Source organism: Frieseomelitta varia, unplaced genomic scaffold (genome assembly GCF_011392965.1).
Source record: "Frieseomelitta varia isolate USP_RPSP 00005682 unplaced genomic scaffold, Fvar_1.2 scaffold_152, whole genome shotgun sequence".
NCBI lineage: Eukaryota > Metazoa > Arthropoda > Insecta > Hymenoptera > Apidae > Frieseomelitta > Frieseomelitta varia.
This window is the reverse complement of record NW_025109217.1, coordinates 1,637,352-1,652,909: the sequence shown is the minus strand read 5'-3', so window position 1 is coordinate 1,652,909 and position 15,558 is coordinate 1,637,352. Positions and strand designations below refer to the sequence as shown.

Sequence of the window (15,558 nt, the reverse complement as noted above, 5' to 3'; positions counted from 1 at the left end):
TTTTTATTTTAATTATATTGTATATTAATATAATTATATTATTATATTATATTTTAATTTTAATTATATTGTATATTAATATAATTATATTATTATATTATAGTATATTATATGAATATAATTATATTATATTATATGAATATAATTATATTATTATATGAATATAATTATATTATTAGACCTTCAGGCATTTGAATTAACCTTTTCAAAAAGAGATCAACTGAGAGCAGAATTTTCTTTTTTTCCTTTTTATGAGAACGAAAACTATGTATTAGACTTGAAAGTTAATTATTCGTAAAAAGATTTCGCGTTATATGGAATATTTGATTCATTATTATTTCTTACAGAGTCATTTTTAAAAGAAATGTATATATATTAATGTTTGATATGTATATATTCTTCAAGAATATTTACTGCATTGTGTACATATGTAATATATGTTTCCCAATTTCTGTCTCAACATTTTTCATAGTGTACAGTTACATGACCTTTCCAGTCAGCATTTTCCACACGTTTTATTATTATGCTTGAGACGTGTTTTCATCCCAAAATCTTTTTAAGCCAATTCTATAATGCAATAATGAGTACTCTATAAATTAATCGTTAAGTGTATTCCAAAAAGCAACATTTATTTAACTCAATGTTAATTACTGATCCTTTATCGTGTATTTTCTAATATAGATTTATTCAAATGTATATATATATATATATTATAGTTGTTAAACAACTCGACAGCCCGTTCGGTTTTTGATGTTTGTTGAAAAATGTGCCATTTTTGAGAACAGTGACCATTGTGTTTCCTCGTGAACAGCGAAAAAGCGGAGCGAAGCGAGACTCGAGAAGAAACATGACGAATCATGTGTACCGTGCAATCGTCTACTATTTCCTGATTGTTTATTTAAAGGGTCTACTGCAATCCCTGAAGCTCTATTCCGGACATCCAGCTGATTTGGTAAAATGCTCGGCCGACTTCAACGTGAGTATAAATCCAGTTTCTTCGTAGTATCGGTATTTCGATTCTCTTTGTTAAATAATTTATTAATGTACAGTAGAATCTTTGTATTTATACTTAGTTAGAAATATCTTTAACTGTCGGGGGTCTGGGAAAGGAATTCACAGCCCTCGCTCTTTCAGAATTGCACAATTGTTTTCTTCGATATTTGATATTTGATAAATGTCCCTCAATTAATTCTTTTCCAGCAGTTGCATGAATTACAAAGAAAAGTTAACAATTCCTTTCTCATATCTCCATTTACTTTTTCTGACTTTGTCGTTTCTAATCCCCTCCCCTTGAAACTTTTGTCGATCTTTGATTTCACACGTTTACACGTCTATATTCTGTAAATTATCGTTCAACTTCAGAATTGAGTAACAACGAACGGAAAACGTAAGACAGAGAATTCCCTCGCACAACTTTAGCACAATAATTGTCTGTAACGTGCTCTTTTCCCGAGATACGGTTCGTCGCTCGCAAGAAAACCGATCGAGAATAATCACCGTCGAAACAAAAAGAAAAGAAAAAGAAAGAAAAAAAAAGGAAGCAGAGAGCGAAAGCTCGTCAGAGGTCGAAGAAAATTGTCGAAGTATCCACGTAGGTCACCGGGGTCCAACGGAATGGCCCCAAGGGGCAGCAATGCACCGCGAATGGATCCCGGTGAGTCAGCAACGATAAATCGAGCGATTTATGAAGCGGCACGAGCAACGACCATTCTCCTGGCATAATGCCGCTATCGGCGTGCGTATGCACAGGTGGGACGAAGTATGATCGCTTCGATCATTTTCGATCGTCGATTCTCGATAAACCCCCGAAGAAAGTCGATCGATTTTTAAAGCCTGATTTCGACACGCTCGTTTTTACCATCGAGATGCATCGTCGATCGTATCGATTCCACGTTAACTATCTATTAAGCTTCGATTAAGTTTCTTAATTCCATAGTTGATGTAAAGCTTCGCTTCGGGAGTGGAGAAATTTAACAATTTGAATAAATAACGAATGATAATTTAAATTTTACCGTCATTGTGGTAATCATCAATTTCTTTTGATAAATGTGTAACTTTTGAAATAAAAAATTGCTCATTGATAAAGTAAGATTAAACATAAATTACTATTATTGAAGGATATTAAGATCCTTGAAGTTTCGTTATAGACATGGGAATTTCTGTAAATGGAAAAGATCGAATTGAACGAATAATAATTTCAATTTTATAATTATTATCGTAATCATCAATGGAGGTTTTTTTGTAACAAGAAGAACCAGATAAATTTTATGATTATTATCGTAACTTTTGAAATAAAAAATTGCTCATTAATAAAGTAAGATTAAACATAAATTACTATTATTGAAGGATATTAAGATCCTTGAAGTTTCGTTATAGACACGGGAATTTTTGTAAATGGAAAAGATCGAATTGAACGAATAATAATTTCAATTTTATAATTATTATCGTAATCATCAATGGAGGTTTTTTTGTAACAAGAAGAACCAGATAAATTTTATGATTATTATCGTAACTTTTGAAATAAAAAATTGCTCATTAATAAAGTAAGATTAAACATAAATTACTATTATTGAAGGATATTAAGATCCTTGAAGTTTCGTTATAGACACGGGAATTTTTGTAAATGGAAAAGATCGAATTGAACGAATAATAATTTCAATTTTATAATTATTATCGTAATCATCAATGGAGGTTTTTTTGTAACAAGAAGAACCAAATAAATTTTATGATTATTATCGTAACTTTTGAAATAAAAAATTGCTCATTGATAAAGTAAGATTAAACATAAATTACTATTATTGAAGGATATTAAGATCCTTGAAGTTTCGTTATAGACACGGGAATTTCTGTAAATGGAAAAGATCGAATTGAACGAATAATAATTTAAATTTTATAATTATTATCGTAATCATCAATGGAGATTTTTTTGTAACAAGAAGAACCAGATAAATTTTATGATTATTGTCGTAATCGTCAATGGAGACTTTTTTTTTTAATAAAAGAGAAACTGAACTGAGATGTAAAAGTTATTTGAAATTTCGACGTGCAATCATAAATTGAATTTGAACGTATGTGTAACTTACTTTAAAATAAAAAATTTCTTTTCAATAAAGTAAAATTAAACGTAAATTACGTAATTTGAGGGATATTAAAATTCTCGAAGTTTCATTACAGACACGAGAATTTTTTTAAATAGAAAATGATGAATTTAAATTACATTGAAACGTACTACAGTCTTCAGAATTTCGATATAAAATTTTCAATTCCGGGAATATTTCCGGGAGTTTAGAAGAATTTCGTCGTGAATGTTTTACAATGTCAACAATGATTTATTACAAGCTTATTACAAACGTATCGTTTAAAGAGAATCGTTGCAATTTATTGGAATTCGCGTGTTTCGTATAAATGGAGGATATATCGATTGGACATGTTTTATGGGTATTAATAATTCGCGCCGAGCATTAAAAATGAAACATCGTTTGAGGAAACTCGATAATTAGCCCGATACATTTGATAGGATTGATAATTGTCGGAACGAATGATTAACGTAATTACTCGGTCTGTGTTTTAGAATGATTGGATAATGGATTATTTCTGGAAAAATCCAACTGCCCAAATTAATCGAATTAACAAATCGTAAAATCGATGAGCTCCGTAAGTTTACAAAAAAAAAAAGACATGTGCAAACTTTCAATCATAGCTCTAAGTAAATAAATCAAACGGCAAGCAACAAGACCACGTACAGGTATAAATAATTTATACAAACAATCTAAATACACGAATTATAGTTCCCCGCGTTTTTCCCCGTCGTTCCATAAATCTTTCGAAACCGCAATTAATCACTCTCAATCGAACCGATCACTCGCGCATCAAACGTTCCCCGCGATGATATCGCGATACTTCGCTCTCGATCACCCGAACAAGCGGATTCACAGCGGATTCCAGCAGGAAAAATGAGGAAAACGAGGACGCGTGATTACGTATTTCAGGGCAATAAAAATAATTCGACGAAACAACACACTCGCTCGCGCGTGTGTGTGTGTACGCCACCTTGCGCACAAGGGAAGAGAAAGAGAGATAGAGAGAGTAATCTCGTGAAACAAAGACGCGTGCGAGTGACACTTTGCGCTATGGATGAGCGACGAACGATTTATTTAATTTGTCAACGTCAGTCAAGCCGCGTGGCACACGCGATCGGGAAATCTTCAATCAAAATATGACGAAAGCGAGGCGCGACACGACCCAGTTTCAATCGTAATTAATTTCGACGGCGCGCGGAGGGACGAAGCTTGACTCGTATCACGTGGATAATTCCGTTCCGGTTATTACCGGGGCGATTTCGTAGAGGGGCGCGTTTCGCATACCGCGAAATAATTATTCGGCCGTCCGGCGAAAACTGCGTGCTTATGGCGCCGATAATATGGCTCGTCACAAACTGGCACTCGGACAATTAATAAATAAATAAATAAAGCGCGCGATATTTGAATCACGGTTGAGGACCTTGCGCCCTGTAAGCTCTCTCGTTCGCCTACATATTTCAACGACAATGATTTCTTTTTTTTTTTTTTTTAGAGAAGAACAAATTAATTTCTATCGCGCGTTACTTTACTATTTCTGGATCCTTTGGCTCTAGTTCACATTTGTTTTCGCAATATAAATTAAATGAATCTGAAGAAACAGCAGGGAATAAAATGCACCAAAGGGGAGAACAAAATTCAATTAATAAATCCCAATTCAATACTCGTTGTACCTATTTAAAGGCTGAAACAAATTTTATAAATCCAAATGTATCTGTAAATGTCCAGAGATGTGGAATATAATCCAACCCAACAGTATGCCAATGGTATCCAAAGTATTTTGTTAGAATTTAACAAACGAAAAACAAATCTTCATTTCGAGCAATGAAATCATCTCCCGGGACAGGATTGAGTGCAGACTGGAAATTTCCACGTGGCAATATAATCCGAAACTATATCCAATATTTCGAACGAGCAATCCCGTATCGAACATTTGGAAATTCGAGAAATCTCTGGCTTGTTAATCAGCCTGAAAACGAGAGGAGGAAGAGATGTTTCCACGTGACGTAATTGATTCAGAAACTCTCGTTACGCCGTATTATAACGTCACGAAATAACCGCGTTTCGCCGTCAGACGGTAAAATTAACGTCATTCCGAATTTACGCTCGGTCCGGAGCGCTGGCCGGCCATCAGTTTTCACGGTTGCCCGCGTTTACATTAACACGTCCGCTTGATAAGAAGTAATAACGACAGCTCGAACGCGACACCGTGATTTGCGAACAAGGCTGTTGCATCGGATGCAATAGGAAATTGCCGATAAAATGGAATAGCCACTGTTGCCACTTTCGTTCATCGAATTTATCAAACAACGTGCAACACCATTTTCCAATTGTTGATTGCGATTCGACACTTTAAAAATGAGCGTTTACAATTTTCTTTTCTTCTTTTCTTTGATTCGTTGTTTCGTCAAAATTTTCGTTAAAGTCGAGAAAATCTTTTTTTTTTTTTTTTTATAAAATTTTTACTTGAATAGTATTGATAGATTTTTCCGCTAGCGAGAAATAAAAAAAAAAAAGTAAGTTCATTATAGACTTTGTCTAGACTGTATAATTTTGACTAATGACTGATAGATTTCAACGGAGAAAGAGCATTCTTTTCGCGTGATTTATTTCAATAGCTATATTATCGTATCGTATAACACGATGTAATTGATTATTTAAAATTTCAATAAATAATTAATTTTTAACTTAAATTTGAAAGGAAATGACTTTAGTAATTTCAATGATTAACTTAGAAAATATTGTGAAATCTTAACTCACGGTGAATTTAATATTATAATTAAATAAAAAGTAATAAATAAATCGTTAATATTGCTTTATAAACTATCTTCTGACTACACTTTACTATACTTTGCAAGTTACTTATTTACTACACTAAACTATACTTTATAAACTAACCTTCGAATGCTACTTTACTGTGATACTGCTGCAACAATGCTGTTTCTGTGTTTCTAATTCTCTTTCAAAATAAGCTCTTTGAAAATTCAAATAAATATTAAAATAAAATATTAAAATTAAAATATCAAAATAATATTCTAAACTATAAATTTCGTCGTTGTCGAAATCATCGATACATTTTATTCTCATTTTACGCGTTCCTTCACTTTTGCGCGTTATTCAGAACGAAGATGTTTACATCGCGATTCCACGTAATTTTGTAGAAGTTAAATTGTAGCCGTTTTCCGTCAAGAAGACCAACTCGAGCCACTGAAATTCTGATGGCTTTTGATGCAATTTCACTCGCGAGCCGCGTGCACTACAAATATCAGTGGAAATGCATGGCAAACGCGGTTACCAGTTTCCATTGAAACGTGCGTCGAAGAATTTTAATTATCGCTCGAACAACCGTTATATTGAAATACTTTAAATTACATCGGGTGAATTATCTCCTTTTTCATTTTTCAGACCATAGATAATTATAACGGAATATTCGCAGCAGGGAAAGTGGCAATTTAGAAACTCGTGTGATACAACTTTCGAAGCGTATAGTTTTGGAAATTTTTACCGTGACAATACCCGTTTCAATTTTAACGTGTCAAGTAATTTATTCGCCCGCCACATTTCTTTCACGAGAGGACTAAAACAATCGTCGTGCCATTAATCGAATGTACGTGGATTAAGTTCCACGTACATCCAACTCACTGAGGGAATATCCATTTAAACTTGTAGTTTATTCACGATACTTTTATTAGAACATTATTAGAGATTTCTCCGGTCGTTCGAGCATAATGAAGTGAAATCAGCGAGGTGAAAATCGCTAGATTTATTTCGTAATTAATGGCGAATTGGGACTACTTCATTATTATCGACACAGTGGAAATGAAATATTTTATTCATAAGAATGTGCGCAGTGAAAAAAGTCCTAGATATGGTATGAATTAATCCTGTAATATTGAAAAATATTAATATTATATTAATACATATTAATACTATATTGATATTATATTAATACATATTAGTACTATATTAATAATATTATGTTAATACATATTAATATTATATTAATAGTATATTAATAATATTATGTTAATACATATTAATACTATATTAATGATATTATATTAATACATATTAATACTATATTAATAATATTATATTAATACGTATTAATACTATATTAATAATATTATGTTAATACATATTAATACTATATTAATGACATTATATTAATACATATTAGTACTATATTAATAATATTATGTTAATACATATTAGTACTATATTAATAATATTATGTTAATACATATTAATACTATATTAATAATATCATATTAATACATATTAATATATATAATAAAAATATTAATATTTGCTAATTGTTAATATCATTGCCGGCTATGACGTTTATTGTCAAAAAACTACCTCTGTCGCCAAATTTAATTCACCAATGTTACAAGAACGAAAAACATTAATAATTCTATTCTCTTTGATGAGACTTCTGAACGAAACATTCAGAAATGTGAAAAAAAAAGTCTACAGTTTAAACGACAAAAGCAACTGGAAGCCTCACCGATGAGGAATAAACATGACAGCACAGAGAACAATCAAATCAACGCGGAGGTAAAAATTGACCGGAGCAAACGGTCGTTGAATTCGGAATCGTTTGATCGAACGGTAATTGCTGCCAATGTCAAAATCGGTTCGTTAATACCGGTCCATGATGTCGAAGTCGACAAAAGAAAAGAGACACGTAGCGAAGAGTGCATTCGAGGAAATGACGCGAGAGAGAGACGAAAAGCTTTCGCTCGAAGATAAAGAGAAAGGGCGAAGGAGAAGAAGGTGAAAAAGGGAAAGAACAAAGAACGAAGGATACGTCGATCGACGCTTTTTCTATCGGATGATCAAGAAGATATATATTATTCTTGGCTTGTGTGTGCGTGGAACGCTCCCTAAAGGGAGTGGGAAAGAGTTGTTTCTAGTTTAATTCCAGTAATTCGATTTCCATTAAACGGTTTCGCTGTGGTGTGTACCCGGGCGATCCTCGCGGGAGTCGAACGGTAAACGAAAGAGATTGACGCGGCGCGGGAAGAAGAAAGGAAAACGCGTCGCGCATCGGTGCGAAAGTTTGAAAAACGTGACGAGAAAAGGGAACGTAAAATTACAAAAGGCGATGGCGCGGTGTTTGCCGGTGAATTAATCGGTCCTCGAACAGAATTAAAATAACGACATCCGGGTGAATATCGAGTGGTCGACCTTTTATCCGGCTGTTAGATTCGCCGGCCGAATAATTGCCCTCGAGTCCACCTGGGACTTTATTCGATTAGGAGACGTCGTTGTCACGCTATTCCTAGAGAAACTGTTGGAGGACAATGATATGGAATGTGTGCGGTTTGCCTGTGTTATTATATGCTTTGTGTTAGAGCGATGGCTCCACGGATTTCATATGTTATTTTCAGTTGTTTCAGTATCTTTCGTGCCGTAGAACACAGCCACCACGTGTCCTGTATCCATATTCGTTTTATTCTTAATCATATTATATAATATATATTTTTATAATATTATATAATATATATAATATTATATTTTTATCATATTATATAATATATATTTTTTATAATATATATATTTTATCATTCTGCAACTTTTATTCTTTTAATAAATATATTTTTTTTATTATAAAGAAGCAGTTTCAACAAAATCGTCAATTCTTTATGGAGGAGTACGCGTTACTTTAAATAGAGGCGCGTAGATTGTAAATTGAACGCCAAACTCTCGTTCGTCGGAACTTTTCGGCTTGTGCTTTATTAAACCACTGGATTGCGGACCATAACGAGCGACCAAATCGTATACGGTAATTCGCTCGCTTTCCTTTTGAACTCGTCGGTATGATATCACTGGACAAAAATTATTGAGAAGTAAATAATAAATTTATTATTTGTTTTACTCAAATATACTTGAAACTAAGAAAATAATAAATGCAATTTTGGGACACAAACAATTGAATGACGTGCGTGGCACGTCATTCCAAGGCAAAAGGTTAAATGAAGCTCGCCTGAGCTTCGCGAATTCCTATTTCACGAGCGAAATGCCGTGTAAATTCCAATTATGTCCGATATAAGTTCGTGCAAATCAAATTCTTTTAACCACGCTGATCACGGTGATCGTTTGAAGGGTCTGAAGAATTAAATTGCAACGAACAATTTTTGATTCTTCGTTTCCTCTGTTTATCGTAAATTGTTTCCATTTCTTAACTGCATTTATAATTGCAAAGCATAAGACTGATGTAAATTATTCATCGATGTAAATTGTAGTATAATACGAATTGTTACGTGTCTATTAAACCGGCGCGACGCTGCACGGCGGATAATTGTATCCTAAATCGATATACAGGATTATGAAGTTTCACGATCCCGTGTTAATCAGCTAAACGAAACTCTTCGCTAATTACGGGCCCCGATGTGGCTCAAATTATGACTTATGATTCGACGTCTAAGCTGTAAGTACCCGTGGCCTTTGAAACGGCCCGTTAATCATGCGATCCGCCCTGAAGTTTACTCAGCTTGCCTCTCGATTACGTAAAGAGCCCGGTTGAATATATAGCGGCATCGTGACACGTGATCATTAGAGAACACCATCAAACTCGCAGAATATTATACCGCGCGTATAATGAAGTTCTTTTTTTTTTTTTTCTTTTTGGTTACACGTACAGATGTGTCTTAAATATTATAACGAAAGCGAAGGGTCGTTTCGGATGGATAAATTATAACCTAGTATATATCGTGTCTGAAATATACATCAGAAAATTGAGAAAACTTTGCCGAAAAGTATTCAGATTTGTTCATAAAATAATTTAGAGGATTAAAGAATAAGATACTTTGAAGATTGTGACTTCATCTTATTTCTAAGAGCGAAGATTTTCTTATTGTTAGTATATATTTGAACTTCGAATATTTTTATCTTATTCAAAATTTACGAAATTAGATTTGGAAATTAAAGACCTCACAAACTTTATATAATTTACATTCCGTGAATTTTACAAACTTTGCAAGCTTTAAATTTTATGAGAACGTATATTTTCGAAACAATCATTTGACAATTTGATTAATCATCATCGAAGAGAAAAGGGAAGGAACAAAAGGTGCGAGAGTGGAATTATCGTATATATTACAATAAACTCCCATCTCAGAGTTTATAGAGCTTACGTCTAGACTAGAAATCGCACGTTCAGTGCAGACATCGTTCTTACGAGGTTGATTTGCACGAGGCACGTTAAGAGGTTCCATTAAGTGAAATACCTGGCGAATATCGGCGTGACAACGAAGCATCGCCGGTGAACGGGTTCGAGTTAAAGGAAAACACGATTCGAGCGGAGCACCAACAAATTAAAGCTGAATTCAGATTCTCGAGATTCCGAGATGCTTCAATGACCAGCCGCGCGGAAGCATCGTTTAAAATCGCCCGGCTGGAACCAATTTAACGATTGCGCTTCGTGAAAAAAAAAAAAAAAGAAAGGAAAGAAAAACTCCATCGTTCGACTTGCACTTAATTTCCTGTGTACAACGTCCAATTAATCAAATCACGTAAGTAATTGAAAAACTCGAGAGAACTGTTTAGCGCGAATTAATCGCTAACTGCGGGTCATTTGTTCGTTATTCGAACGTCTTTAACAACTACAACTGCGTGCGAATATCATTGATAATTACAACTGTGCATCTAATTTAATTCAAGAGGACAATTGTGACACTTGCAGTCTGAATATTGAAAAATTACACAAAAACAATTCGATATTTCAACTTTTCCAAACCAATCTTTCGTAAGATCGATTTTTCCTAGTCGCGTTAGCCCTTTTGACAACCTGAAACGGTATACCAGCCGCTGTCACGCTTCGTTTCAGCTCCAACAAATTGACAGAGAAGTCGGAAATGCGAAAACAAATGGCGATGGAAAAGATTGTGAAATTGTAATTTAATTTCGAGCGAGTGGCATGATCGATACGCACAAAACGGTAGTCGTGTATTGCCACTTATAAATTACTCAGGAGGACGCTGGCACGTGTTGGAAAAATCTGGATAATTGGGCCGCGAATAATCGAACGCGATGGAAACTGGAATGATACACAATCCATCAACCCGGTTTTTTAAAGGGTCGCTATGCTCGATCACGCGGAATCTTGCTGCTTAACGCATTTGGAATTTATGTTCGTATGCATTTCGTACACGTCCGTGTGTGTCTGGGCGTCACGTTCGCATCGCCAAAAATATTTGGCGAAAATACCACCGTGTAAAATGCAAGGCGAAATGAAGTTATAATGCGCGCCGTGGCAACAAATGACGGGCCGTTGTGAATTTTGCGCATTTCGTTGAATATTTCGCGCGAAATGCACGGGAATAAATTCGATCGATCCTCGTGCCTGGATGAATTCGTTCGCGAGCTTTCGTTCGATTGATTTCTAATTTTTTTTTTTTTTTTTTTTAGAACCGTCATTAATTCCCGTGCCCGAAAATATTCGGCGTTGACACGATTTTTATGACGCGTTCTCATTTCGACGAACGTTTTACCGTCTCGATCTATATCGCAAATATATAGCGGAGTTATCCCTGCACGATGATCGAAACAATTTCAACTTATTTTTTATTAAGATCTTTCGTATTAATTCCATGTTTAAAAACTGTTCTTAAACATTCTTCCATGTTGAGGCTTATGTTAACCGTGTACGTTTAACACCACTTGCCCTGGCAACTGATTGCGGACCATAACGAGTGACCGAACCGTATAAAATAATTCGTCGCTTTCTTTTTAAACTCGTTGGCATGATATCACTGGACAGAAATTATTGAGACGTAACAAATTTATTATTTGCTTTGCCTGGGTTATACTGAAATATACTTAAAACTGAGAGTATGTTGCAATTTTGGGACGTGCGTGGCACAAGAGGTTAAGATAAGTGACTTGTTTAGTCTATATATATTTTCAAATCGATTCTTGTATTACTACTTGTTCACTTCGAGACATTATTAACATAATAAAATTAAATAATCAACAAGATAATTAATACAATAGAATCGTTGTTTCAACTGAATTACTATCCTTTCGAGCAGTGCAGCGCAAAAGAGATATTTGGATAAATGCTCACAGCTCACACAGTCAATTAAATTCCAAGCCAAAAAAAGAAAAAGCTGTTAATCCTTTCATCATCAGAACGAATCGCAAAATATTGCGCACTTTATCAAATTTTTTTCAAAGTGTTCATCCACGGTTCCATTATTCCCGGCTCGGCGAAATCGACTTTTTGGATCTGTTCCATTCATATTCATTCGAACGCCATTGAGGGATAGAGATAACGCGTTTTATCCAGTTCGAGTTAACGTTGCGTTTTTCCCGTTGTAACTCATTCGTTTTCAGCGCCGAAGATCCGCCGGAGGACAATCCAGATAGCTTGATCCGTCCGTTTCCCACTGAAAGAAATATCCCGTTGAGAATAGTAGATTTTAAACGCGGGCCGGTACAACGTGACAGGTACAAAAATTGCAACACGCTGAACGAATCGACGACGATAAAACCCGGCCGTGCCCGAGAAAATAACCAGGGACGGTTTCACGATGAAACATCCGAGAAATTTCGCACGATTTCTTTGCGCTTTCAGATCTCGCGTTTGATATTCATTTACTCGTCAAATCTCATTTCATTCTGCCACCGTTGCTTCCATTGCGACGAATAAACATTGGTGCGAATAATTTTCTGCTACATTTAGAGATACTCGTGAATGAAATACGCAACGGTGTAATAAATATGGAACGTATGACTTCATTGTATATAAATTAAATTTATTTTTTAAAAAAACTAGATATTAATAAATACGACAAACATTTACCTTCTAAATATATATTTATTTCTTTTATTTTACAAAAAAAATATATGTGTGTATTTAGGTTAATTATTTTCGAGATAATTAAAATAAATTAATTGACTTTGACACGAAAGGTACAAAATAAATTTTACTTATTTAGCTTTAAAAGATTCATTTTCATTACTTTAAACTATTAATAGTATTAATAATATTAATATTAGTAATTTTTAATTAGTACCAAAATATATTTTTATTGTAAAACTTTAATTATGTTAATTTGAAATTATTTACATACATAAATATTATACGGATTATTTATTTTCAAGATAATTAAAATTATTAAAATAAATTAATTAACTCTGATACGAAGGATACAAAATAAATTTTAGTTATTTATTTTTGAAAGATTCATTTTCATTACTTTAAACTATTAATAATATTATTAATTTTTAATTAGTACCAAAATGTATTTTTATTGTAAAACTTTGTTTAATTATATTAATTTAAAATTATTTACATACATAAATATCGGTGTTGCGAAAAGTTAAGTAAAATATAATAGGATATGTGGGGGAAAAATTGAACTAAATTGAACCCGCGTAGTTTGTATAAAATTGACTAATTTAGGAATTAAGAAAATCTGAATAAGTCCAAATACAGAAGAAAATCTTATCCTTGATGTACGCACTTCAAAACATACACGCACACACATACACAAAACTGTACGCTCGTATTTTACAGACAGATAGTCCCAAGTCTGGATTTTTCGCTGTGACAGTCGCATTTTGTCACAAAACAAGTGACAATTGCCTCACTTTTAGGGAAAAAAATTCTGAATAATCCCCACAAATGTGTGGCGCAATGTGACTTTATCGAAATATAAAATTAAATCGATCATCCATTTTGCGTAGCGAAACTGAGCCATTGAATTAATGCGACATCTCAATTTTCAATTTCCGTTCGGTTAGCCTGTATTATTGAATTCTATTTTTCAATGTTGCGAAACTTTTAAGAACTCGCGAAATGGAACGTTCCATTCAGTTGTTGAATTGTTTAATATCTGACACGAAAGTGGGTTTCATCACGATGGAGAGTGCCGTCGCGATCGACGCGCGGATAATTCATAACCCCGGAAGCACAAGAGTGGAATTTTTCAAGGAACAACGAGCATCTCCTCTCGCCGCACGCGCATTTTCAACTTCATTTCTTCCCGGTCCTCGAGACCGCCTCCCCCTCTCTGCTCTCACGGTTTACGAGTTTTTCTCCTTTATCCGCCAGTCTCTTCGGCACAAGTGCGAGAGCAAAGAAAAAAGGAAGATCGTCCAAAGAGAGAAAGAGGAAAGAGCCGCGAGACGGTCGAAAATGTCGGAGGTGAAAGGGAAGAGATCAAAGTTGAAGAGAGAGAGAGAGAGAGAACCGGCGTGACGAGGTGAAAGGACAAGCAAAAATGGATAAAGCGTAAACGGTGGAGAAAAAGATAGGAGGAGACGAAGGATGAACGAAGGAAGAAAAGTTATGATTGTAACCGAGTTCAGGTGCTCTCGCGGTGAGCGACGAAAGACTTTCGACGACGGGAGACACGTGAGCATAAATGCACTCGTAGCTCGGTGCCAGACCGGCAAAACTGCGCCGCAACATAAATCAAATTCCATTGTACCGAAACTTCTGTCGTGTCGTCCGAAAAGTAACCAATGTCGCCACGACGTCTGCGTCCAGCTTAATTCGCTTTAAAAAGTCAGTCGATTTGAATGTCGACGTGTATTATCGCTCGCCGAGCGATTCTCATTGGCAGAAATCGAAACGTTTTTAATCGCTTGCGCTGGCAACTGATTGCGGACCGTAACGAGCAACCAAACCGCACACAATAATTCGTCGCTTTCTTTTCGAACACGTCGGCGAGATACGACTGGACCGAAATTATTGAGAAGTAACAAACTTCATCATTCGTTTTGGGTTTCGCCTGGGTTTATACATATTTATTAATATATTTAATAAATAATAAATATATTTATTAATTATGTACTTAAATATATTTAAATATATTTGTTAATTATATACTTAAATGTATTTAAATACATTTATTAATTATATACTTAAGTGTATTTAAATATACTTGAAACTGAGAAAATATTGCAATTTTGGGACAAAAATTTCTCGACGTGCGTGGCACGTCATTCCAGCGCAAGAAGTTAAATGAAATGTACCAGACATTTAAAAGTGATACATAAAGGTGCGAGAACGAATGGTTTCAAATTGTTCGATATGGATATGGGGAAAAAAGAAAAATTAACACCTTAAAAACAAGAAGTCAGTAGAACTTTTAACGCGTTGCTTTCCCGTAGAAACATTGAAAATATCACTTATTTTATTTTTCCCCAATCTCTCCAACTTGGCTAACTAACTTCAAGCGTGTGTAATCACGATTATGACATTTTCAAAATAAAAAAAATTAAAGCAGGAGACGGACAAACTATTTCGAGCCGGTCTACGTTTTGACAATCCAACTGGGAGACTGTTCTTTTCAATTCTTTTTTTCTGTTTCTTTTTTTTTTTTTTTTCTCCCTGTTTTCAAATTTCACGTCCATCAAATCTCTCAACGGGCTGACTGAACCAGAACGGACAAATCCAGCATATTTGTCTGTGACAAAATAATACGTCCGAAAAAAATCAAAAAAGCAAATGCTGATTTATTAA

At 34.4% G+C, this 15,558-nt stretch overlaps 1 protein-coding gene across 7 annotated transcripts in view; it reads left to right on the top strand.

The window, feature by feature from the left end:
- The first annotated feature begins 819 nt into the window (after positions 1 to 819).
- Positions 820 to 15,558, top strand: part of LOC122535281 (collagen alpha-2(IX) chain-like) — a 90,107-nt gene continuing 75,368 nt past the window's right edge. For 2 of the 7 annotated variants that reach the window (XM_043666715.1, XM_043666700.1), the window contains exon 1: positions 822 to 976. In XM_043666715.1, the coding sequence (XP_043522650.1) occupies positions 848 to 976 (129 nt within the window). In that variant the 5' untranslated portion in view covers positions 822 to 847. Of the gene's footprint in view, positions 977 to 15,558 lie in introns of all 7 variants that reach the window. The other 5 variants (XM_043666724.1, XM_043666706.1, XM_043666693.1 and 2 more) reach the window with 4 other exon arrangements.